Below are 25,322 nucleotides of genomic sequence, written 5' to 3'. Positions count from 1 at the left end.
TTTTTTAAATGATAAAATATGACTTAACAAGTAAGTATGAAAAATAAGTATTTATATAATAATTATACATTTAGATATCTAAATCAAATAAGAAAATAATTCTTTTAACAAATCTTTAACAACTCAAAAGTTAACACAATGAATATATATGAATCAAAGTGATAAACAAAAATGAGAGCTGCGATAACGGTATGGTGGTAATTGATTGCGATTGGGGTTAATAGAAGAAGAAAATAAGGAAGGACAATAAAACAAGGAAACATAATAATAACAGCGAGACAATAATAATTATATATGTAAAAAAATAATAGTATATAGTATGATAAGATGATATAATCAAAATAAAAATTAATAATTTTGAAATAATAATAAAATTTAAGATAATTAAAGATGTTTAATATAAGATTAAAAAAATAATTTTTTATCTATTAGAATTATGTTTCTTCTAAAAGAGTGTTTTGTATATGAATATAAATTTTTAAATTTATTATAAATTAAATAGGATTAAAAAAATAAGTAAATTTAATATATAAATAACTAATTTATAAATAATATTAGTAAATTTTTATCTTGATTTTATTATACATAATAACAACATAATTTTTTAATTTAAATTTATTTATTTTATACTTTCTACATATATTAAATAATTTAAAATATTTTATTTTTTATAATTTATTTTTTAATTATTGATATTAAATTTATAATTTTAAAAATAAAAATATAAAAATATTTTTTAACTCAATAGAAAAATAGCTGGCCTGACAGTGCCTGTTGAGTCACTAGTTTATTTAATTTAAGTATAAACAAATTTTCATGTATTTAGATGTCACATACAATACCCAACATAATTAATAATTTAGAAAATTAATCTATTAATGTGTTAACAAATTATTGATAAGTGTAGACTGCGTCATTTATATGCCAATCAAATAACCAGTATCATATGCCAGACAAATGATATTATAGAAGACAAAACTAATAATTTTTTGCAAAAAGTTATGCGTGAAATTTTTTGTATTGTTAGTGAAATAAGTATCTACAAAATTAGTTTCGGATTATGTTAGTAAGATTAAAATAAGATAGAAGAAATTGAAATGTGAAAAAAAAAATACATAATAGCATATATGTGTCACATTTTTGAGCCCTTCTTATACTTTCACAAGGATAATCTATTCATATTTTTATTGTCAAATCTTTTTTAATCAACTACTGCATGCGCCTAACTGTTTTTTAGATTGTTCATACAATTTGAATCATGAAAAGAAACAAAAATAAATATCTTATAATTTATTAAATTATTCTCTTTAGCAGTATCATAAAAAACAGGTAACATCCATTATCAACAAAATACCAAATATAATTATACAACTTAATAATATCACTCCAAAATAATATATAGGACCTATTGATACCAATAATATATTACATGAGGCACAATATCAATAGTATCTATTATCATGGATCCTACATTCTAAAACTTCTTCGCTTGGTGAATACTTTCTTTGGCTTCATATTGTATTTGTTGGCACGATGATTTTATGTCACCAAATATACCTACATGCTCATAGTTTCATACAATTTTTATGTCTATTTTATGTCACCCAATATACCTACATGCTCATAGTTTCATACAATTCTTATGTCTAAACCTTTTATATATGTCTCATGGTATCTATTACTTGCTTTCCACGCATCTAAACTCTATTATAAACTATTGTTTAATATTTTATTATTTTTTCATTCATTCTTGCCATTCCCATTATTTTCAACAACTACTCTTACTTCGTTTATACCAACTATTCTCATGTGCTGCATTTTTTAAAGTCATTCTAGATTAATATGTATTAATATGTAAATAAAAGTATTAATCAATTTTAATAAATATAGATTTTAATAATACGTATCAAATGATATAACAAAAAAAATATTGATAGATTTTAATAAATATAGAATCTATTTATTGGTAAATAAATAAATGATTTTTTTACATATAAATTAAAATGATAAACATAATTTTTTTATTTTTAAATAAATTAAATAAAATTTGTATAACTGCATAAAAAAATATTTTTTTATTTATTATCAATTATTACGTCATAAATTTTTTATAATATTAGAAAAACTTTATATTATGATGTTATTTTTAATTAGAAAATATAAAATATAAAACAATTAACTATATTACAATTATTATTATTAGTATTATGAATGTATTGTCTATTTTAAAATTTTTTATTTTTTAAATATTTATTTTAATTATTTATTATGAAATTTATAATTTATTTATTATTAGGTATTTTATATAATATATATAGTAGCGTGCACTAACATATCTTTAAATTTATTCATTACGAAAAGTTCTTTGAATAAATATTATATATTATATGATGAAGATAAAATATTTAAAAAAATTATTGTTATTATTTTATCCATTAAATTTATTTTGTAAAATGAATTGTTTGAAGGCAGATGATTTCTTTAAAAGTTTGACATCAAATTGTAATATTGCCTTTATATATTGTTTGAAGCTGGTCTATATAAGATACTTTTTGAGATATCGAGCAACTCGATCTACAGTTATAAAAAACACAAACTTTAGATGTAAAAATGGATTATGATAAATATTACTTGTCTTTTGAATTTTCTTTTAAAAATTAAAAATTAGTACTTAAAAATAAAATAAACCGAGAATATAAAATATCAACCACTTATATTATCATAATGTCTATTATTTGAACAAGTTCCATTTGGAGTTGGAGTTGTATCAACTCCCTTGTCAAATCATTTCGTCATAATTTGCATGCCTTCTTGTGAGATGATGTTGCATTTGTTCTTCGATAACAACGTGATTATTGATTTATTGAATAATAAATGTACGTTAGAACCAAAAGATAGACGTAGAAAAAAAGATCACAACAGTGATGGATGTTTATAAGTAGAACAGTTATTTGATTTTATTAAAATTGCTGTAATTATTTAACTCTTTTGTGGGTTAATTTTTTTAATTAAAAAACAAAAAATATATTATTATTATTTAGTCTATAAATTTAATTTGTAAAATAAATTATTTAAAAATAAATGGTGTCTACAAAAATTAAATACCAAATTCAAAATATTAACTTTATATATTAGTATAGATTATTCAATGTTGTTACAAAATTAAAATAAGTAAAACTTATATTATTGAAGAACTTATATATCATTGTGACTGGTGAATCTTCTGCGCTTGTAACAGATGTGATAGCTAAGCTGAACAAAAAGTTTGCTCTCAAAGATATGGGAGACCTACACTACTTCCTTGGAATTCAAGTAACCAGAACTTGTGATGGTGGTCTAGTGCTCACTCAGCAGAAATATGTTGGGGAAGTATCAAAGAAAGCTGGTATGGTTGGCTGTGCCTCCTGCCACACACCTCTGCCATCCACTGTGAAGATCTCAGCTCTTGGTGGGTCTAGCTTCTATGATCCAAAGCTATACAGATCGATCATTGGCAGCCTGCAGTATCTCACAATAACAAGGCCTGAAATCTGCTACAGTGTTAACAAGCTGTCTCAATTTGTTCAAGCTCCTTTGGACTGTCATTGGAGAATGGTTAAACGGGTACTAAGATACTTGAGTGGCACAGCTAGCTACGGCTTACATATAAAACAGGATTCCTCTATGGGCGTAACTGCTTATAGTGACTCAGACTGGGCTGGGGATCCAGATGATAGGAAGTCCACCAGTGGTTATTGTGTCTTTCTTGGCTCAAATTTGATCTCTTGGGCATCAAAGAAGCAGTCGGCAGTAGCTAGATCAAGTACTGAGGCTGAATATCGAAGTATGGCAGATGCAGTAGCAGAGTTAATTTGGGTAAAAACCATGATGAGTGAATTGCTGTATCCATCACCCGAAGCACCAATGTTGTATTGTGACAATCTTAGCGCAGTTTTGCTTGCTGCCAATCCTATCCTCCACTCCAAGTCCAAGCACTTCGAGATTGATCTGCACTTTGTTAGGGATCATGTCAACAATAAAGAGATTCAAGTCAGCCATATTCCAGGATCAGTGCAGCTAGCTGACATTCTTACAAAGGCAATACCCTCAGAGAGCTTTCTCCATTTTCGTGCCAAGCTCAGTGTTCATGATCAGCAACTTATTGCTGGAAGTCAGAATTGTTCATCCTCAACAGAGTAGAATGAAGTTTGCTGGAGATGATGATACGTGTATAGCTGTCAACAAAATAGATCAAAGACAAGTAGAGATGATGATAGGTGTTATGATGAGAGTGTTATAGGTAGTTCTGTTATGAGTGAGCACAAGTCACACCTTTGGTACAAGTCACACCTTTGGCACAAGTCACACTTTTAACACAAGTCACACCTTTTCACACCCTTAGGCAATTTTCCAGAAGCTTCCGTCACTCTCTATAAGTAGACGCATATTATTGTACTGGACTGATTTTTCATTCATTCTGCTGAGTAATCAATAAAGTTCATTTTTCTCTATTCTCTTTCTCAATCTTCAATCTCCTTTCTTCTTCAATCTTCACCCTCTAAGATCTGGTACCTTCAGGGGCTTCCAAATGACAGAATAAGTGTAGAAGTTCTTGGTGGGTTCGAACCAAAGGTAGAACTGTTGTTGCTCTTTGTCACCTACTCACCTTTGCCTTGGGTGAAGATGTTTGTGTGTAGTGTGTAAGGGTCACCGCTTATGTTTTTGAAGAACCCGAAATCAATTTCAGTTGGGCTTGTGATGACAACTGCACCAAGCCACCAACAGGCACGTACAATTAATTTAATTAAAGGATAAATTAAAAGAGCATGTTGTATATTTAATACGGTGGAAGTGAGTCAGGGCAATTCGATCTTGAGTTATTAATAGCTCGATAAGTTAAATTTATGAGCTGGTGAGTTGAGCTTAAACTTGAATAAGTTCAGCTGATTAGTCCATAAACTGGTTTGATTATATATAAAATATTAATAATATAAATTAAATACGTATAGGATATGAGTATTAATAACTTAATAAATATATATATATATATATATATATATATATAATAGTAATATATAATTATATATATATATATATATTAATATTCTTAATCGTTTAAAATTTTATGTAATTTTTTATATATAATTTTAATGTAGGACATAAATAAAAAATTTGTAATTGATAGATAGACAATATATTAATTTTTTAAATATTTTTTAATATATATAAGTTATAATTTATTGATATGGAATTATAGATTATGTTCCTATTATTTGAGCCAGCTCGTGAGCTTTCATTGAGTCGAGCTTGAACTAACAAAATAGGCTTGATTATTAATGAGTCAAGTCGTGAGTCAAGCTTAATTTTCGTGAGCCGAACTTAAACTTGGTCTAGCTTGAGTTCGGTCTAACTCGACTCAACTCGACTCACTTTCATCCCTAATATTCAATAAAGGAAAAATTATATATTTTTTTAATGAGTTTAATTTTAATACACTAATGTGTACAAGGGCGGAGCTTAGCTTGGGCAATGCGGAGTCATAGGCCCCAAAACTTTTTATAAAAGAACTAGTAGTGTTCATACCCTGGGTCGAGCTGTCCGACCCGAGATGTTCTACTGACAAGTCGACCGACCTCTTTAGGTCAGGACAATCTGACCTCTTCTCAAAGAGCTTGGCCAAATTACCAGGAAAGCCCAAAAAGGGCCCAAATAGAGGACCACGCCCCAAATCCTAAGGCAGCCCAAGCCTACAGAGAGAAGGGTGGTTCCCTTGAAGATAAGATGACCTCACTTGAAGATAAGATAAAGATAAGATAAGATAACTAACTTATCTTATCTAAGAAGGTCACTCTACGCCATTATAAATACACTGGAACACCCAGGTATAACTCATACTCTGATTCTACTAAAAACCTGTTTAATATCCTTGCTAACTTAAGCATCGAAGTCCCTTGCAGGTACCACCACCCTCCGATGACAAAGGATTAGCAGCATTGCCAGTCCAACAAGTCAGGACGTGACCGCTCCGGCCACCACCCACAAGTCGGACGCGTCATCTCCGACCAGCACAGAAGATCTCATCCGAGATCGATATATATATATATATATATATATATATATATATATATATATATATATATATATATATATTATTCAGCCAAATCGCCTAGACTATAGGCAAACTGCATTACCATCAAGCCAGATGGCCTAAACTGTAGGCTAACTACATTCCCATCTAGCCAGATTGCCTAGCTCTTCAGCGAACTAGGATACATCACTTACTCCCTAGGCGAACTATGATGACACGTTATCTTAAGCGATTTTTAGGGTTATTTTCTATTTCATTTTCTTAGATTTTAATCAAATTTTTTAATATTTTCTAATAGAACTAATAAATAATCAAATGTTTGGAGTTAGGATAGTGTTTTTGTGTTTTCAAAAAAATTTTACTGAAAAACAAGCAAGAATTAAAATTTGTTCACAAAGAAAACACAAATACAGAAAAAGCGTGGCCTAAGGAAGAGAACCATGCCCTAAGGAAGAGAAGAAATGGAGTCAAAACACACAAGGACCCACGCTCAGCGGATGGCACCCACGCCCAGCAAACAACTCCCACGCCCAACGGATGTGACGTATGCCCTACGGCCTGTCCCTGCGCCTGATGGACCCTCTTTTCTCCCTTACTCCGCCGAGTGTCCTCTTGCAAACCAAATCACACGCCTGGCGTGTGTCCTCTCCTGGAAGGTGAATTTTGAGTTTTTTTCCAATTTTCTCTAATACAAGCCCGGCTTAAATATAATTACAATTCTCAAGAAGCAACAATTAAGGCCCAAGCTAAATAATCCACATCATTAGAAGCCTTAATCACATCTAAAATATTAAATACTCTAGAAGATTAGTTATTAATTCTTTCTAGAAACATAAAGGATTTAGTTCATTAGGATTTGTTTTGAATTATTGTTTTGAATTTGAAATTGAAGTCAATAATTAGTTATCTTATCTTTCTCTCTGAAAGATGAGATTATGATAGTTTGAATTTGAATTCTAGAATTATGATATAAATAAGTTAACCTTGTTCACATATAGATCTTCTTGTTTTCCTTTTATTCCATGGGTAAAAAATCCTCTGTCAAAGGGTTAGGAGCTCTGTTTATGTTTTTTATGGGTTATTAATACGTTTATTTTATTTTGAAGTCTTGCAATGACTATTTCATGATTGAGTTATTCGTTTTTCATTCGAATTAGTAACATTGGAAGGTATGCTAATCCCTTTTGAATTCTTTTATTATAATTGGAAAATTTGTATTTGAATTAAAGTTTGAAAACTTATGAAGCACAGACACTTCGCTGAGTTTTCGTGTCTGCATATCGAACACAGTTCGGACACGATACTCGTCCGACACGTGTATCTGTCGTGTTCAACCGTGTCTTAATAAAATAATAAAAAAATTCTTCTCCAAACACATTTGGACACACCTAAATACCATCATGTGTTAGCGTATCCAACTTTATTATTAACATGTATTGTTGAAATAAATTTAGAAATAGTATATATTATTATTTATTAAAATAAAAATATTTTAAATACTTTATATAATTAAAATAAGATATTAAAAAATTAATTTATGCTTTAATATCAATGAAATATCAAAATATCATTACTATTTTCTAAAAAATACTTTATATTTTACATATATGTGTATCCCCATATCTTATAAGATTTTAAAATTCATGTGTCAATGTATCCTGTGCCAATGTCCATGTCTGTGCATCATAGTTGAAAACTCTTTTACATGACTCTTTGAATTCGGTTAGGAATAGTGGTTCAACTAGTGTGCTACATATACATGATTTTTAATCATTCTAATTGTGAATAAGTAACATATAATTAGATATGACTAGCTTAAATACGTGACATATAATTCAACCTAAGGACTACTTTTCAATCTTATTTGAATCTAAATCAGTTTTTTTTTTTGCTTAACCTCTTTAATTAATTAACTAACAACTATTTAATTAAGGAGAAACTGAGGAACCACTGAATTGAAAATCAGTTACTAAAGATTTATCATGAAAGATCTTTGCATACTTCAAAATAAGTAAACAAGGTATGATTTTTCTAAGAGCATAAGCATCTCTGAAACCCTTGACTCTCACTATTGTTGTCTTCTCTCAAATCAACATTCAATCTCTCTGTTCGTAAGTATTCAAACATTCATGTTCTAAAGTTCTCAGCAAGACTCAATCTTGCCCTCTTCAATCCAGGTACTTTTAATCTAATTAGGTATTTAATCTGATATTTTCTTGCTCCATCCTTTAATACTCGTGGGAACGATATCTACTCACTGTGGTATTACTTGAGTGATCCGGTGTACTTGTCGGTATTCGTAAACTTCAATTTTCGCTCATCAAACTACATCCAAGACAAAAAAAAATGCTGGCACATAATGTCATTTTCTTTGTTTTTTAGGAAATAATTTTTTTATTTTAATTAAGAAAAAAATATAGTACGAAAATCTCAAATTTAGAATGTGCTCTTTTCAAATAGTAATAACTTACTCATGGAAACTCGTCTACAGTTGTCTATGAAATTTATAGTGAAAAACTATTAGATGATTTGAAATACCTAATTCTTTAATTTTTTTTTAAATAACTACCTAAATTATCCAAATGACTCTCTCTCTCTCCTTTTTAGGGATTACTTTCTAGAGGTATAGATAATGCGGTCTAGAGAGTTCTAGTTGCGGAAGCGGTTGTCGGGTCTCAATTGATAAAACCGTTGTTGGAGAGGCCGTATCATCCCTTCATCTAACGGCAACGGTGTTGTGAATTTGACCACAAAGCAATAGATCTCTTCTGCTGATAGTTTGTTTGATATAATTACTGGTCAAATACTTTAATTTTCAAGATTAAACACTCAAATTAGTTTACAATAAATTATGATCAAATACTTTAGTTTTCAATAAGTTTTAATTCTCTAAAAATATTTAAAAATCACTCTCATAAGATAGATTATTCCTTTTGTCTCTTTTAATTGAATTTTTAATATGTATAAGTCTCAAACGAATTGTATTATAAGATAGTTAGATAAAAAAATTATCATTATAAATTTTAGAATATATTAGAATCAATTAGCATTTATTAGAATTATTTAAAATATCTAAATATTTATTATAAGATATTATGATTTTATTATTTCAATTTTTTTAGCACCTATAAATATTCTTTTATATTGTATCATTCCATACAACTTGAATACACACAAATATTTTCACTACTACTCTCTCTTACTTTTCTAACATAGTATTAGAGTCATGGTATCCTCCTTGAACAGGATATGTTATTTTTCTTCTAGTGAAATCACCGTATATTTCACATTTTTTCTCTGTGCTATTTTCCTTGTCTTTTGCCACTACTTTGATACTTTTTCACTTCACCGATCAGCCTATCATCTCTGTCTTGTGTCTTTTTGAGTTTGATGATGTCACAACCCAAAATGAGCCATGATTAGCGCTCAAGAAAATAGGTCCTAACAAGCCAAACAAATTTGAATATGAGATAAATAAGGTTACAAATTTTTTTTTTAATTTACAAGTTCTAGAATGAATAATTACATATTTTCAACAAAAGATAAAATAAATAGACATGGATGGATCCTGCCTGTGACATATGGAGCAAATAGTATTTAAGAACTCAACAAGGAATAGGTACCCATTGCAGATCATTACTCTTGAATAGAAAAGCTCACATATTTAAGTATTTATTCGTGAAAAATATTTTTAGAAAAACGGAGTGAGTTTTGCAACTCAGTGACTAGACAGTACATCTATAATTCACATGAGACCATAATAATTGAATCAATAAGGGAGTTGTCATACAGAAATCAAATCAAAAGTCCACATTTACGCGACTTCATCTTTGTGGGTAACCCTCTCCTCTTTGGTGTCCTAACAGAATAACAAATCTAACGCGTAGGCAACACGTTAGGCTAGCAACACCCCTGCTAGTTGGGGTCTGAGTTAGATGCATCTAAGTTAACGTCTTAACCGCCATTAACTACGATTTTCTAATACGAGCCTCCCAAACCAATTCAAAACGTATAATTTCAAATATAAAAAATAATTGATCTTTCAAATATATAAGTATCGAATCAAATCAAATAAGGTACTACTTTCTCATCAGAAATCTTTTCCAATCATATTTTCTCAATTTTAAAACATTTCAAACATATTTCACGATTTCAAAATAAATGAGTACTAACAAATACTTCAATGCTTCAAAAATACATATTCGAGTAAAATCAAATATTCTAAAATAATATAAAGCTTCATCAAATGTATATAGTCTCATAAAAACATATAGCCTCATGTGCATATTAAAATGAGTTTAACAAGGATAAATATTTAGTTCTAATAAATTGATTATTCAATCTAATTTAAAATCTTTTGATAATAATCTTTGTAGGTGTAATTATAAGTTCAAAGCACCATATACCAAAATAATTATAGATGCAAAGTCAAACAATTATAAATATAAAGTCTACTCACAAATTGGTCTGAAAGGACCAAAGATCAACACCGGAATGCCATCAATATAGAGATTAGAAGTTGGAATCTAACTGATTGTGAAGGGTTGAACTCATGTGGTAGTTTCAACATGGGAGAATAGCCCCAATTAAGGTAGGGAACCAAGGTAGAACAAAATACAACGACCCAAAATAAGCAGCAACAGCAGCAATAACACACGACAATGACAACAAAAGTGTAGCAACCACCACCCTTCCCAGCAGCTGCAGCAATCAGATTAGGGGATGGCAAGGGCTAGGGCTTCTGGCGGTGACTCTGACAACGGAGCGCCAGCAACGGCGTGCTCCGATGACACAATGGTACCTCCCTTCTTCACCATCGAGCTCAAACCCTCCCTCTCTGTCTCTCGTTGTCTCCTCTTCTCAACTACGGTGGCTCAGCGGTTTTTCCTTCACCGGCGCCATCTTCCTCGATCTCCTTTTCCTTCCTTTCTTTCCTCTTCTCTCCATTCCTCCCTATCTTATTGTTCCATTTTTTCTTTGGTTATAAGTGACGGCTAGTGAGGGACTGAAGGTTAAGAGAGAGTGTTTGTGTGTGATTAGGGTTAGGGAAAAAAAAGTGTGGCCCACAATTTTTTTTGTTTGCATATCTTTCTCAGTTCTTTTTTTTTAGTTATTATAGATTACTCAAATGTTAGAAATTATTATTTTCTAATCTATTCATGGACCATATATATTAATTATAATTACAAATTAAGTTATTTCTCATTAAATGACTTATATAATGGTGATCTTATTTATTGTCATAAATGATAAACCAAATAAGTCATTATTACTTTTGTTTTGGAACTAAATGAGAATAAAATCAGAGATACTATTTTATTTGGGTTTTAGAATCTAATGGGTGTTACACTCAAATATAAATAGTGACTTTAGAAATTTGGTCCCACCACATCAAAAGTTGCCACCATAGCTCTTTTCATTAGAGGAGTTGCAATTTAGTCCTATAGGAATGCAGAAGGCTTTGGTTGAGGAAGATCAAAGAACCAAATACTTTTAATCATATTTACGAATTCAGGTACGCTTACGTGCTCTCAAATATCTCTTTCTTAATGATTTAACATGGATGGTCTTGGGATTAAGAAAATCAAGAATTTTAAACATCAAATACCATTTTCATCTACTGCTTACATATTCTCTTGGAGAAATCAGACATTTTTTTCGTCACCTTCCAACAATTTGCCATCCTTTGACATTTTACCATCTCTTCGCAGTTTGCCACCTTTAATTTTGACAGTTTTTGGTAGTTCACCATCTTTTCGACAACTTTGTCTGCGCTTCTTTGTGGCAGTTTTATTTGTGCTTCCTTACAGCAGTTCTGTTTGCGCTTCCTTATGGCATTTTCATTTGTACCCGTTCCATAAATTTATGCAGTATTTTTTTTTCATTTCATTGTTTTAAATAAGTTTTAAACTCAAGTGACTATCTTAGGATCAATTAGCATTTATTAGAATTATTTATCATATCTGAATATTTATTATAGAATATTACGTCTTTTATTTCGATTCTCTTAACACCTATAAATACCCTTCTATAATATATTATTTCAATCCATATAACTTGAATACATACAAATATTTTTTCTATTACTCTCTTTTGCTTTTCTAACAATAAAACATATTAGTATTCTTCGTAGCGATAGAATGACAAATTTGTTTAACAAGAAGTAATTCTCGAAGATTTTAAAAAATAAAATGCTAAGAAATAAAATGTTTAATTTTAAATTTTTTAAAAATTAATTTAAATGTTTACTCTCATAATATTCATATAATCCAAAAATAAAGGATCAATTTTTGGTGTACAATCATTGATCAATGATGAACTATAAAGAGTTAAATACTTTTTTCGTCCCTAACGTCATGGGTTAAAATTAAAATCGTCTCCAACCTTTTTTTTTATTAAAATTATCTTCAACGTTACAAAATGTTATAAAATCATCATTTTTTTTCATAAACAATATTTTCGGGTAATTTTTCCCTTAAACTAAAATGGAAAAACACTTCCCACCCTCACTACTATCCTCAGCATCATCACCATTGCTATGCATCTCTTTCTCCTTTTCTTTATCGCCATCACCATTGCGACGACCATACCCATCACACCTTCTTTCTCTATATTATGTACCAGTTCATCATCCTAAATTACTACCACCCACCCACTACCCTTAAACTTTTTCTTTTCACTTGAACACTTTTTTTTGTGCAATAATTCAACAACAGCAACAACCACAAAATAAATCAACAAAAATTTTAAATTAAACAATAATTCAGCAATTATCAATTGCAATTTCATATCCAAAATCAACAACAGAAATTAAAAAAATAAAAAAAGAAATTATATTTATGTTTTTTTAAAATTAAAAAAAAAAAGAAGAACGAAAAATAGGAACAAAATACTTGAAAGAGAGTTGGTGTTGCTGCCATCCGTTGCCGTCACGGTTGAGGAAAAGAGGAAGGGGAAGAGCAGCTATTGCTGCTGGCACTGTTGCAGCTGTGGCTAAGGATAGGAACAGATCGAGAGAGAGGGAAGAACATATCCCCTCACCACCAGAAGCTCGACGACGGTGATAAAGCTCGATGCCGACATAAAAGCTCCCACCTCAGTCACGACATAATGGTGGCGGCCGCCCTTTTTCCCGTCGTCACCTCCGTGTTCTTGCTTTCTTTTTCCTTCTTCTCTTTCTCTATTTCTCTCTTCTCTCGTTCTCTCTCTCATCTCTTCGTTTTGTCTTTCTCTACAGCCACAACACAACGGCAGCAGTTATCCTCTTCCCTGCTATCACCTTCTTCTTCTTTTTTTTCTTTTCTTTTTTCTCTCTCTTTTGTTTCTTTTCTTCGCTTTGATTTTTCTATTTTAAGTGCAGTGAAAAGGAATAGGGTAATAGCTGGGTGGATTGAGTAGTGATAATAGAAAAAAAGTATTTGTTTTTTTTATTATGTTCAAAAAGATCATTTTAAAACGTTCAATAATATTGAGGATAATTTAAAAAAAAATCGAAAGACGATTTTAATTTTAACCAAAAATATTAGAAACGAAAAAGTACTTAACCCAACTATTAACTGTCAAGTATAAAAAGTATAAGCAGTTATGTATATAATTGAAAACAAAAAAAAGTCAATGTGTTGATAGTTGCGTTGGCCGTTGAGTAGTAGAAATTAGCTTTTGTTCACAGTATCAAACTATCAATGGCAAATTTTCCAAGTTCTCGAAAGTTAAAGGAATGGTTCAGGTTATTAATCAAACTGGTCAAACTTTGTGAACCACTGAAGGTGGTTTGGTTGGATGGAACATGGAATTGTGCGTCGTGAGCACTTCAAATCTATCATTTCTTTTCCGTATGTCCAATACAATTCTCTATCCTTGCAATTATAAATTCCAATTCAATCAAAATAAGTTCGTTACTCACATTTTCTTACCACGATCACGTTCTTCTAAATTGAGGGAGTCGATTAAATAACAAAGTGATGAATTAATATTTTTAAATTAAGATAATAAATTTATATACAATAATAGTTAAGATATAAAATGTGTTATGTATGTTAAGTAATAGTTAGATATGATGAATTATTTGATAATTTTCAATTATTTCTTCACATGAAAAGATCTTTGTCAATAATCTTTTTAAAGCGCACCACATTATTTTTTTCATTAATTAGTCATCATCCTCTTAGTTAAAGTGTTATCCCACTTCTTCAATCTTTATAGTATTTTCGACCGAACAAATAAACATGAGAATTATGTACTATTATCGTCTCATCTATAATATACACTATTGATAGAGAGATAAATAATAGTCCATCTTCTTTTTACTTTAACCGACCCAAAACCTATAGGTTACCACTTACCAATAACAATGTATATCGTGTAAGATATAATAAATTAATAATCACTAACTAAAATGGTACGTAGCTCATGCTCATCAACACCCACAAACAGAAAGAAGAGCAACAAGAATATATATTTATATATGATGTTTACGCATTTTGATAAAAAAAAATTCTGTGTTAAAAATTTGTTTAGCATACTTGTAATATATATTTTATATAGATAATTAACTTAGTAAACTATTTTTTTATCTACACGTGTATAATTATTTTAATTTTATAAAAAAATTAATTCTATATTAATTAGATGACTAATTTTAAATACAAACCTAAATTAAAGAAATAATTGAAAAGTAATGAAGTTATAAATACAAAAGTAATATATAAAAATTTTGTTAGCAATTCTTCTCAAGTCAACTTTGTCATTTAATTTGCTCTTTTATTTTTTGTTGAAAATTTTGTATTTTAATTTTATGTTGGTTAGATGCTAGGAAGAGTGATGCGTTTTAGTTGGTGAATATTCGATAGAATCTGTTGACGTCAAGCCTATAATTAACAACATTAAGCTTTTTTCAGTTGTGTTTTAAAATTTTTTTCTTTTTTGGGTTAAAAGAATAATGGATCTTGATGCTCTCAAGTTCATAACATTTCTATCTGGGAGATTTTAATCTTAATACAAAGTACATATAATAAAAGATGAATTAGTAGAATTTATTATTTTTTTAAATATAAACTAAAAATATGATATTAAATTGATAAATTAAAAAAATTAAATTGATGACAAAAAATAAAAAATTCGGCTGGTTATTGAGTTCTTTTCTTAATAAAACATGATCAATTTGAGATGACATTATCAATTTTAGAATAAAAATATCCACTCTCTTGAATCATTTTTAACTAAGATATTAGATTTAAACACTAGTAAAAGGAAACGGAAAGAGACAGCCAATATATATATATAAAAGTTGATTCCTTGCTTGGAGTCCCAATCATCAGGTTTAATATTACTAATTATGAGATGATGATCCACACTTACAGGATTAGTTAAGTCTAAAATGAAAGAGAAGAAAATTTTTTATCCATTAGAGCATAGAGCATGATAGTGTTGCACGACCAAAACCGAGGCTGAAGTTGAGACCAGTTCCGGAGAGGTTAACAAGTTGCATAGTGGCCCCAATTCTGGACACTCGCATTTGACATTGTTCAAAGTCACCGCCACGTGTCCTTTGGGCACCCTACCAACTACAAACAAATTGCATCCTCTGCTGTACTCTCCAACCACCTCAATGATCTCACCGAGGCTTTTCACAACTCTCTCTTCAAACTTTATGGATGATGAGCTCTTTTTTGCTTTGACCTCAGAAAGCAGCATCTCATCCGTTGATGATGATGCGTTGTCGTTTATATCTACGACACTGACAATGTCTCCAACATCCTCGGACCTTACTATCAAGTGCACTATGGTGAGGTTGATACCAGGATGCTCTGCCATTCTCAAAGCATAAGCAAGAGCCTCTTGATCGTCGTTGCCTCCAAAGAAGAGCATGGTAATTGAAGATGAAACATTACTTGCTGTCACGTGGGTGGTCCCACCAAGCCCCCGGTCCACCAAGATCCCCACAGAGCAGGGTGGATGCTCGAGAACTTTCTTATTCACCCACCTGAATTCACTCCTTGTTGTTTCCCACGTTCCATCAACCCTTTGGTGCTTGTGAAATGGAAGAATTACCATTGCAACCCTCTTGCTCTCAGCACAAGCGCATACGTCATCGTGAATGTTGGGGATGGATGAGATTGAAGTCATGGGGCGAATCGACACTCTGCTTAGCTGCTCCAAAGCCTCAAACTCAATCACTATTTGATTCGCATTAGAATGGCGGCCTTTGTTCCAAAAGGGTAGGCCATTCTTTCTGGTTTTGTGGACCATCAATATAGCAGAAGGCCTCTCAGTGAGCTCCATGAGATGCAATGCGTATATGCAAAGGCCTTCCCTTTTTTCAGTGCCGCGCGAGGCTTCGATCAGATTTAGCATTGAAGGGATGTTCCTTGTGCTGTGGAAACACACCATGAGTCGCAGTTGAGTGTCCGGGTTTTTCCTCTTAACTGTTCTGTATTTGTAGTCCGCTTTTGCCATTCTCTTGGCCGGTTTATAAACTGCCATTACCAAAGGCGTGGTGATGAATGTTGTGAAGATAGCCATCAGCACCATAATTGCAAATGTTTGGTCATTTAATACCTACAAATTAATTAAAAAGAGTAATGAGATCATGTGCAAAACTTAATCCAATTAAACTAAACATTCTTGTTAACTTAATTTACCTTCCTATCTTTACCGATGTTAAGGACGATGAGCTCCACCAAGCCCTTAGTATTCATGAGAAAGCCGAGAGCCAATGATTCTTGAAAAGGTACCCTACAAAAGAAGGAGACGACAATGGTACCAACAATCTTACCGAAGCAAGCATTGAATATGACCAAAAGAAGGAGCCCCCAGGACCTGAGGCCACGAATGGTGGCAACATTTGTCTTGAGTCCACTGGACACAAAGTACAACGGAAGGAAGAGACCAGAGACAAGATCCTCAACCTTCTCAACAAGAGCAGCCGCAAAAGGGCCTTCCTTGGGAAGAACAACTCCAACAACAAATGCCCCAAACAGAGCATGGATTCCAATGGTGTCAGTGACAAAACCAGCTGCCAAGACCGTTGCCAACGTGGCACAGACGTAAGACTCGTTGATGGCTTCGCCTTCAGAGCAGCGCCGAGACATCCATCCAAAGATGGGAGGAAGAACAAGTGCGCAACAGATTACAAAGCCGCATCCGGACAAGAGGACCCACACGGAGACAAGTGGAGAAGAGTCAGAGCCAGAGAGCGCAATTGCAAGGGCGAGAAGAATCCACGCTGCCACGTCATTAACAGCCGCTGCTGACATGGCCATCCGTCCAACCTCAGTGGTAAGCAGCCTCAACTCAGCCAAGATGCGTGCCAGGACGGGGAAGGCGGTGATGGAGAGAGCGACTCCCATGAACACAAAGAAAGGTGCTTTATCGACTCCCTGCGAGATTGTTGCTCGAAGTGCAAAAGATGTCCCGATTCCCAAGACGAAGGGGAATGTGATCCCGGCAAGGGCAATGGCAAGAGCTTTCTTTCCTGTTTTGCTAACGAGGGACTTGGGGTCGAGTTCCAGTCCTATCAAGAACATGAAGAAAAGTAAGCCAATGTTGGCCAAAGTGTCCAAGACCGTTAAGCTCTTGGATGGGAACACAGAGTTCAAAAAGGCAGAGCTGCGTCCTAGAGCTGATGGACCAAGCAATATTCCACCCACAATTTCTGCAATCACGCGTGGCTGCCTTAGTGGCTTGAGAAGGAATGCTAGGAGGCGAGTGAGAAGAACCACCATGCAGATTTGTAAGATTGCAAGAGGGAGTGCGTAGTCAAGCGGATTGTCTCCCTGAAACACCCCATTCGACGTCGCTTTCATGCCCGCCGGACATCCTGTACTATTTGAACCCATTGCTAATATTTCTTGCTTAGCTTTCCAATTCCTGCACCATATATGTGTTCACTTGAGACGACTTCTATACTGACTGCTGAGGGAATAAATAAATACAAGTGTATAATTTTATTTTAAAAAATTAATAAAGGAACACGAAATTTCGGAATATTTTCCACCAAGACTATGCAACCAACACGAATGCAACGTATATTACTTTGAACAGTCTAACTGATCGCCCAAATTTTCAATACAATCTTAGCTTCATTTCCATAAGTAAACGCAAATATGGTTGGGCGGGGAGAAGAATTTGTTCACACAAATATGGTTGGACTGGAAGAACAAGAGGTGTTCAAAGGTCAATTGATCTAAAGAAAATTATTAATTTAATTCAATTTAAACGAAAAACCAATAAAATATACACTGATTTATATTTAATTGAATTTTATTTTTAATAGATTGCATTAAATTTTAGATTAACTTATCAAAATTGACCTAATTTAAGTTAAATCACACATTTTAATATAATATTATTATTTTATTATCAAATCTAATATTTTATTTATATTTAATTTATTACACATTTTTATTGTATTCATGTGTTATTATTTAATAAATATTTTGTAAATATAAAATAAAATTTATTTATATATTTTATTTATTATTTTTATTATTGAATAAATATATCCAATTTAAATTAAATTGGATTAAGTAAAAGATGAAATAAAGTTAATATAATTCAAATCACAATAAATCATATACTTTAAATTAGATTAATTTTTATTGAAATTCATTCAAATCGTTCCGTAAACAAACATCCTTGAAAAAATATTTGGTCTTAAACTCTTAATTTTAGTAGAAAAATGTCAACAAATTTTATTACACACATATATAATTGATAAAAATTTATATGCAGTTATTTTTATATTTTATTTTATAATTCAAATATTAGCCAATAATTTAAGTCAATGTAATGATTTTTAACTATAAATTCTTATGTGAAGAGAACTACGTGTTAGTCTTTTAATTGTAATTAGTTGGATTACTCCGGTTATCAAATCAGAACGCCATCAACATCTTCGTCAAATTGATGACGCGGGTTGTACGTGTTGAAAACTCAAAGTCAGACTCAAAAACTTTTGGTAAAAGGCATGCATTGATATGTCATGCCAACATTTCAAAGCAGTATATGCTTAAATATTTAAATATATTAAAACAAAATTAAAATAAGATAAAATAAAAGCCTTAGTGCTCCTTAAAATATTATCTTTAAATGATTATCTTGCTTAAATTTATATTTAGACCTTTCAATATAGTATTAAAAGATTATATTTTACTTTTGATTATATCTTTTTATAAAAGATAAAAATGATAACGTTTAAAAAATATTTGTTTTTTTATACTTATTCTAATAATTTTATTTTTGCTAAAAAAAATTATTTATCTAGAGGGAATGAGATTTAATTACATTTTGAAGCTAAGACGTTAATGAAAATTAATTTAATTACATTTATTAAATTTTTGTAATTTTTAAATATTAATTTTATATAAAAAAAATTATATGTGAATTTTTACGTAACTACACCTATTTTTCAGCGCAGAAATTATTTTGCAGCGCCATAAATTTTCATTTTTAATTTTCGAGCTTCATTCTCAGTTTTTCAAATAGCATTTGTTTTTGAAGAATGAGATTGAAATTGAGAATAAGAGATTAAAATTTGATATTGTATTTGATGATTAAAGATAAATTTAAAATTTTAATTTTAAGAAATATAATTTTAATTCTTTTAATATGTTCAAATAATAAAAACACAAAAGATTGAAATATTTTAAAATAAAAATTAAAATTTTAATAATATTTTTTTAAAAATACCTTTATTTAATTTTTTAAACATAGTATACAATCTAGTACATTTTTTTTAGCAAAAATAGGAATATTCGAATACGCAATTTTTTAGATAAGTATAAAAAGATTATGTCATTTAAATTATAATTCATTAACACAATCGAATATATTTTACACTAAATACAATACAAAAATTTAATTTGATCTATATCTCACAATCAATTTTTCAATCTCAGTCTCTTTTCTAAACGGAGTCTTAATTCTCAAAATCATACATTACATACATGCTCTTCAGAAAGAGACAAAAAAAAAATCTGACTTCGCATTATTTTAAAAAAAAAATAACTTGAGAAGAATATGGACCTCATTAGAATTGAAGAACTGCCTAACAAGCAATAATGTAGAAAATAACATGTTTGGGTGCAAAGAAAACGACGATAATGTTGGGAAAGAAGAGATAACAGAAGAGCTTACGTGGTTGTTTGGTCGAGCGATATCTGAAGAATTGGGTTGGGACGACGTATACAATACAATCAGCATGGTATAGGAGAGGATGATTGGGTGACTGGGATCATTGGTGAAGAATAATATAATGAGCAGTGCTTAAGAGAACTGAAAATAATTGAATTGAAGGATAATGAAGAAGCTGAAGCCTTGCCGACTTGACTTGGACTATATAGATAGTCATGCAGGCATCCGCAGCCCGTGAGGTAATTAACACCCTCATTATTATTTGCATCAAATCTAAAATATTATTAAACAAAAAGATAAAGTTAAAAATTATAATTTTATTAAATATATCAAATAATTTAACCGTTTTAAATTATTATTTTCAAATAAAAATGTCGTAGTTACTATTACATAAATTAACGTTTTAAAAATAAATATGATAAAAAAATTATTAAATAATTTAATATATTTAACTAAATTAATTAATATAATATATATTTTAAAAATATTATTTTTATATTAAAATTAATAAATAAAATCAATCATCATATATTTATATATAAATATATATTATTTAATTTTTTAATATATATTTTATATTTTAAAATATATTTTATATCAGTAATTAATTTTAATATATATCTAATATAATTATATATATATTATATTTTAAAAAATTATGATATATAAAAAATTAATTATAAAATTAATTATCATATATTTACATATATAAATATATTATTTCATAAATTTTTAATATATATTTTATATTTAAAAAATATATATTATGCAATAATTGATTTTTTTTATTTATATATAACATTATTATTTATATTTTAATTATTAACTTTACACTAAAATATCATGCCCTTATTCGATTATGATATTTGAATATTACCTGAAAATATTATTCTTTATATTTAGGAGAGACATCCACACACGTGGATATTACGTGTTTGGCCCACTGCCCTACGTGTGGAGGGGAATCGATTATGACTTGTTCTATTTCAAAAAAAAGCAGACAACTTCTGCTCTTTTTATTCTCGATCGGTTTGATGAAATGGTAATTACTCTGCTAATGTAGCATGCTTAATGGAGAGGTGGAATTTAATATTTTTGGAATAATAGACTAATGAGCAACGACAATTGGTAGTGAATTGGTTAAAAATGATTTTTTGGAGAGGTGGAATTTAATATTTTTGGGATAATGGACTAATGAGCCATGACAGTTGGTATGAATGGGTTAAATTTTTTTTTTTTTTTTTGTGGTTAACAATGTTTGTTGAGAAAATGTGAATTGTTTATATGAACTGCGTAATTTGTATGAGACGTTTCCTTTAACTATTATTTGAGGGAAAATTCTACTGTACTGAATTCAATATTCCTCCGCAGTTGCTGATGAAACCTGGGGTGCCTGTGGTTGGAACGCGTATCCAGAGAGAAGGAGTGGCGTTCTGAAAATCGTGGTTGATGATGCCAAGAAAAGTGATGGTGGGTCCCGCAGTTGACAGGGGCTGTGCCAATTGTCCATAATTAGGAAAAGGATTTACTGATGTCTGATGATAATGAAAGTAGTTAATGTTAATGTAGCCGGTGTAATTAATAATAACTTTTATTGAATGAGCGGGCCTATTAAATAATAACCGGGTGGAGTTGTGTTCTTGGGCTGCTGGCCTTCGAAGTTGGACTTTTTCAGGGTTGGGGGAGTTGACAAAAACCCCTTGGATATTATAATGGGCTCGGAAAAATTTATGTAGGTTACATTACCCCAACAAAACCAATGGGCCTTAGTAAGAAAAAATAATGGAATTGAAATTTTAATGTGAAATAATTTAGTTTTAAGTATTTTATTAATAATTATAAACACTAGTTATGTGTATACCTAATTAATAGTTTATTTTATTATTTTAAACGATAGACAGGATTAAATAATCTAATTATCTATTGAAGAAAGTGAAAAATTTATTCAAGTTTAAGTTATTAATAATTATAACAATTAATTATTATAAAAGGTATATCTCTAATTAATAAAAAATTTATATTAATGGCTTGTATGCATTATTATAAAAAAATTTTGTTTATAAAGACAATAAAATTAATTAAATAATTAAATTTGAAGTAACTTATTGATAATTATACTAATTAATTATATTTATATTGAATAAAGAAATGACATTAATTATCGAAACAATAAATAATTAAATAATTTAATTATTTGTTGAAAAAAGTAAATAAGTTATGCATGTGGAATTTATTAGTAATTATAAGAATTGATGATATTAAGTAGTTATATCTTTATTTAATAATTTATGTTATGTTCCTGCGTGAAAAGAGGTTTGTGAGGTATAGCCTGTTTTGTTAGGTAGTATTTGTTTTTGGAGACAGGACACAGAGATATAGACAGTACGTATTTAAATTAGTGTTTGAAAGCAAAGACATGGACACTGAATATATTGAATCCGACGGCGCACTATAACCTCCACGACATCTACGGCTAGGGTTTCAATTTTGTTAGAACTTTCATTAGCTTCAGACAGAACGTTCGGAGACACTTCACAGGTGAAGGAGAAGTGGGGTAAAGTCCATGGGTTGGGCCATTTTTTTTTTGTTCTTTTCGGTATTCTATTTTTCCCAGGCCCATCAATTTTTTCATCTAACTGAGGCATGAGACTTAACAAAAAAAAAGGCCCAATTACACTACATTAGATTTAATCTCCAATTAACTACCATGCTGTTACTTCTAATCAATCTCATTATCAACCTCGATTCCCGCACTATCACTGATTGTGGGACCTTCTACTGTACCAAATGCCTTCCACTGCAATACATGCAAAACCAATATCTATGTCAGCGGGACACGTATTTCCACCACCTTAAAACAACCAACACCCATACCTGCTGAGGAATCTTTCTTTCAGCACACTAGCACCTCCCTTGTTTGAGACGTTCTTTGTTTGAGACGATCACGACTTCATACATCTATATTATTGAGTATAATCCCACTTTTTTAACTCAACAATCATTGAATAACATTTTTAATATAATCACAAAAGAATTTTTTATTATAATATTCATATTAGAAAATTCTTTCAATTATACATATGGTCAAAATTAAAGTTAATTTTTTAAAAAAAATATCAATAAATAAATATATTTTTGTATTTTTAATTAATTAAAAAATATAAATTCTATTTAAATTCTATTTAAGTGTGATAATTGATATTTAAGTTGCATATACATGCAATAAAAAAATATAAAATTAATTATTAGATGCCAAAAGTTAAAACAAAAAAACTCTAATAAATAAAATTAAAGTAACTAAATCACCCTCTCATTATCAAATACTAAAAACAAATCTCTTAAATTTACGCAAGGTATATAAAAATAAATTTAATATTTATTTTTATAAAAAAATGTTGAGACCTAAGATGTTTAAGTTGATTATTATATATTAACTGACTTATAAAATATTTGAAGTTAAATGTATTAACGCCAGATTAATATTAACATTTAATAAAAGAAAAATTTTAATGCAGGCCTGCTAATCCAAAATAATCCCTCGTTCCAAAAAGAGTTAAACACAATCCTAACGTAAACCATTTTTAATCAACTTCTTAAATATACTTTTTGTTATTTTAAAGACATGCAAGGATTTTCTGAAAAATATCATGCTTCTCATTCTGCCCCCAACACTAATAATTACATGAATAATGTTCATGTATGAACAATTTAGACGTAACTTTCGCGACGAAAATTGATGTCGAGTTTTAATCTTTAATGCCGAGCTTTAACTTTCAGCGCCGAGCTATAAGTTGGGGTGGTCTGAACTTCTCGTCCAGTAGGGTGTCACGTTATGGAGAGTATAAGTAAAGGAGGAGTGTACCTACAAAAGATACTCTGATGTTTAAGTTAGTAATGTGAATTCAGTGTCTCTTGAAGATAGAATACCATATCTTTATAGGTAGAGTAAAACAGATCGGTTACGCTTCCGTTGATTATCTAAATTGAAGCGTAATAATTAGGTTTTGATGAGCGATGATATGTGGTCAGACGTTTTGATTCTAGGGTGTAGTCCGTTGAATCTGGTTATAACGTGTAACCGCTGAGTTATGACGCAAATTGCCGAGTTATGGTGTATAATGCCGAGTTAAGGCATTGGATTTGTAACGGGCGGATCATAGCCTCCAAACTTAGCCTGGGAATATATTTAACGAAGCAGGTTGAGCTTTTAATGAATCATAAGTCGGCATCTGAGCGACTTCATAACTCGGTGACTAATATGGCCTTGGAGGCCCCAGTTTAAGTTGCTTTATTAAACAGTTATTTATGCTAAACAATGATATGAGTAGGAGAGAGAAATTAGGTGCACATTGAAAAACGTGCATGTTCCCAATGCCCCCTCATTTGGTTTTATGTAACTGATGGGATTGATGGCAGTGGAATCGAAAATATAGTTAAGTGTCTTAAATGAAACATTTTAGAATTCTGAAGGTTTTCATTTTGGCTACATTACTCTTACTTGTTATTAGAAGAATTTTGAAGCCAAATGAGTAAAAGAGGTACACTCTAGTGTTTTATTTCGATTTCTCTGGTCTCTCTTCATAATTTTCTACTTTCTGTTCTTCTGTTTCTTCATCTGTTATTTTCTAATAAGAAAGAGACAAAGAAAAATATTGATTAGTCTTATGATCGGGTGAACGATGATGTGAGGAATTGTGCACTTCTGTTTCTGGATGAAGATGCCATAAAGGAAATAGACAGGAGTAGGATTGTGAGGGTTGGTTCTGGGGGGTTCGGTTGGAGCTGCTTCCCTATTCTTCCAGTGACAGGGTGTTTCACAAGAGGGAGGGGTTTGAGTATTTTTATATGTATAGTAGTGTGTTGGAAGAGTTGAGGGTGAAGCTTCCATTTACTAACTTTCAGTGTCAGGTGTTAAACCAACTAAATTGTGCACCATCCCAGCTCTATCCCAATGGCTAGGCATTTCTTCACAGTTTTGAAATTCTGATGGATTTTTTGGAAGAGAGACCTACAGTAGAATTGTTCTTCTCACTGTTTCAAGCCAAAGGTGTTTGAAAAGGGAGTTGTGTGAACTTGAATAGTTCACCAAGGTTTGCTATTTTCAAACTATACAAATCGTCTT

At 30.7% G+C, this 25,322-nt stretch overlaps 2 protein-coding genes across 3 annotated transcripts; one reads left to right on the top strand and one right to left on the bottom strand.

Annotated features, from left to right (window-relative positions):
- The first annotated feature begins 2,803 nt into the window (after positions 1 to 2,803).
- On the top strand, positions 2,804 to 4,179 carry LOC130980606 (uncharacterized mitochondrial protein AtMg00810-like). The gene is made up of 2 exons (XM_057904265.1): positions 2,804 to 2,876; positions 3,239 to 4,179. Exons 1-2 carry the CDS (start codon positions 2,804 to 2,806, stop codon positions 4,177 to 4,179), a joined length of 1,014 nt encoding a protein of 337 aa, XP_057760248.1.
- An 11,137-nt stretch (positions 4,180 to 15,316) lies between these two features.
- LOC130980106 (cation/H(+) antiporter 17-like) lies at positions 15,317 to 20,383 on the bottom strand. Of its 2 annotated transcripts, none has more exons than XM_057903748.1 (3): positions 20,204 to 20,383; positions 16,708 to 17,935; positions 15,317 to 16,624 (listed from the first exon to the last, which is right to left on the bottom strand). In XM_057903748.1, exons 2-3 carry the CDS (start codon positions 17,902 to 17,904, stop codon positions 15,464 to 15,466), a joined length of 2,358 nt encoding a protein of 785 aa, XP_057759731.1. In that variant the 5' UTR covers positions 17,905 to 17,935; positions 20,204 to 20,383; the 3' UTR covers positions 15,317 to 15,463. The 2 variants fall into 2 exon arrangements, with proteins under 2 accessions (XP_057759731.1, XP_057759732.1); XM_057903749.1 differs by having other exon boundaries at positions 16,708 to 17,980; positions 20,204 to 20,362.
- Between the last annotated feature and the right edge of the window lie 4,939 nt (positions 20,384 to 25,322).

Source organism: Arachis stenosperma, chromosome 5 (assembly GCF_014773155.1).
Source record: "Arachis stenosperma cultivar V10309 chromosome 5, arast.V10309.gnm1.PFL2, whole genome shotgun sequence".
Lineage (NCBI taxonomy): Eukaryota > Viridiplantae > Streptophyta > Magnoliopsida > Fabales > Fabaceae > Arachis > Arachis stenosperma.
The sequence above is the reverse complement of the archived record's forward strand: the minus strand, read 5'-3'. Positions and strand labels throughout refer to the sequence as shown.

What these genes read in the sequence shown, in the direction of transcription:
- LOC130980606 (XM_057904265.1), top strand. Translation starts at nt 2,804, where the DNA reads ATGCCTTCTTGTGAGATGATGTTGCATTTGTTCTTCGATAACAACGTG. An exon ending in TGATTTATTGAATAATAAAT is followed by an intron (nt 2,877 to 3,238) that starts GTACGTTAGAAC and finishes CGCTTGTAACAG; the next exon opens with ATGTGATAGCTAAGCTGAAC.
- LOC130980106 (XM_057903748.1), bottom strand. Translation starts at nt 17,904, where the DNA reads ATGGGTTCAAATAGTACAGGATGTCCGGCGGGCATGAAAGCGACGTCG. An exon ending in ACATCGGTAAAGATAGGAAG is followed by an intron (nt 16,625 to 16,707) that starts GTAAATTAAGTT and finishes ATTAATTTGTAG; the next exon opens with GTATTAAATGACCAAACATT.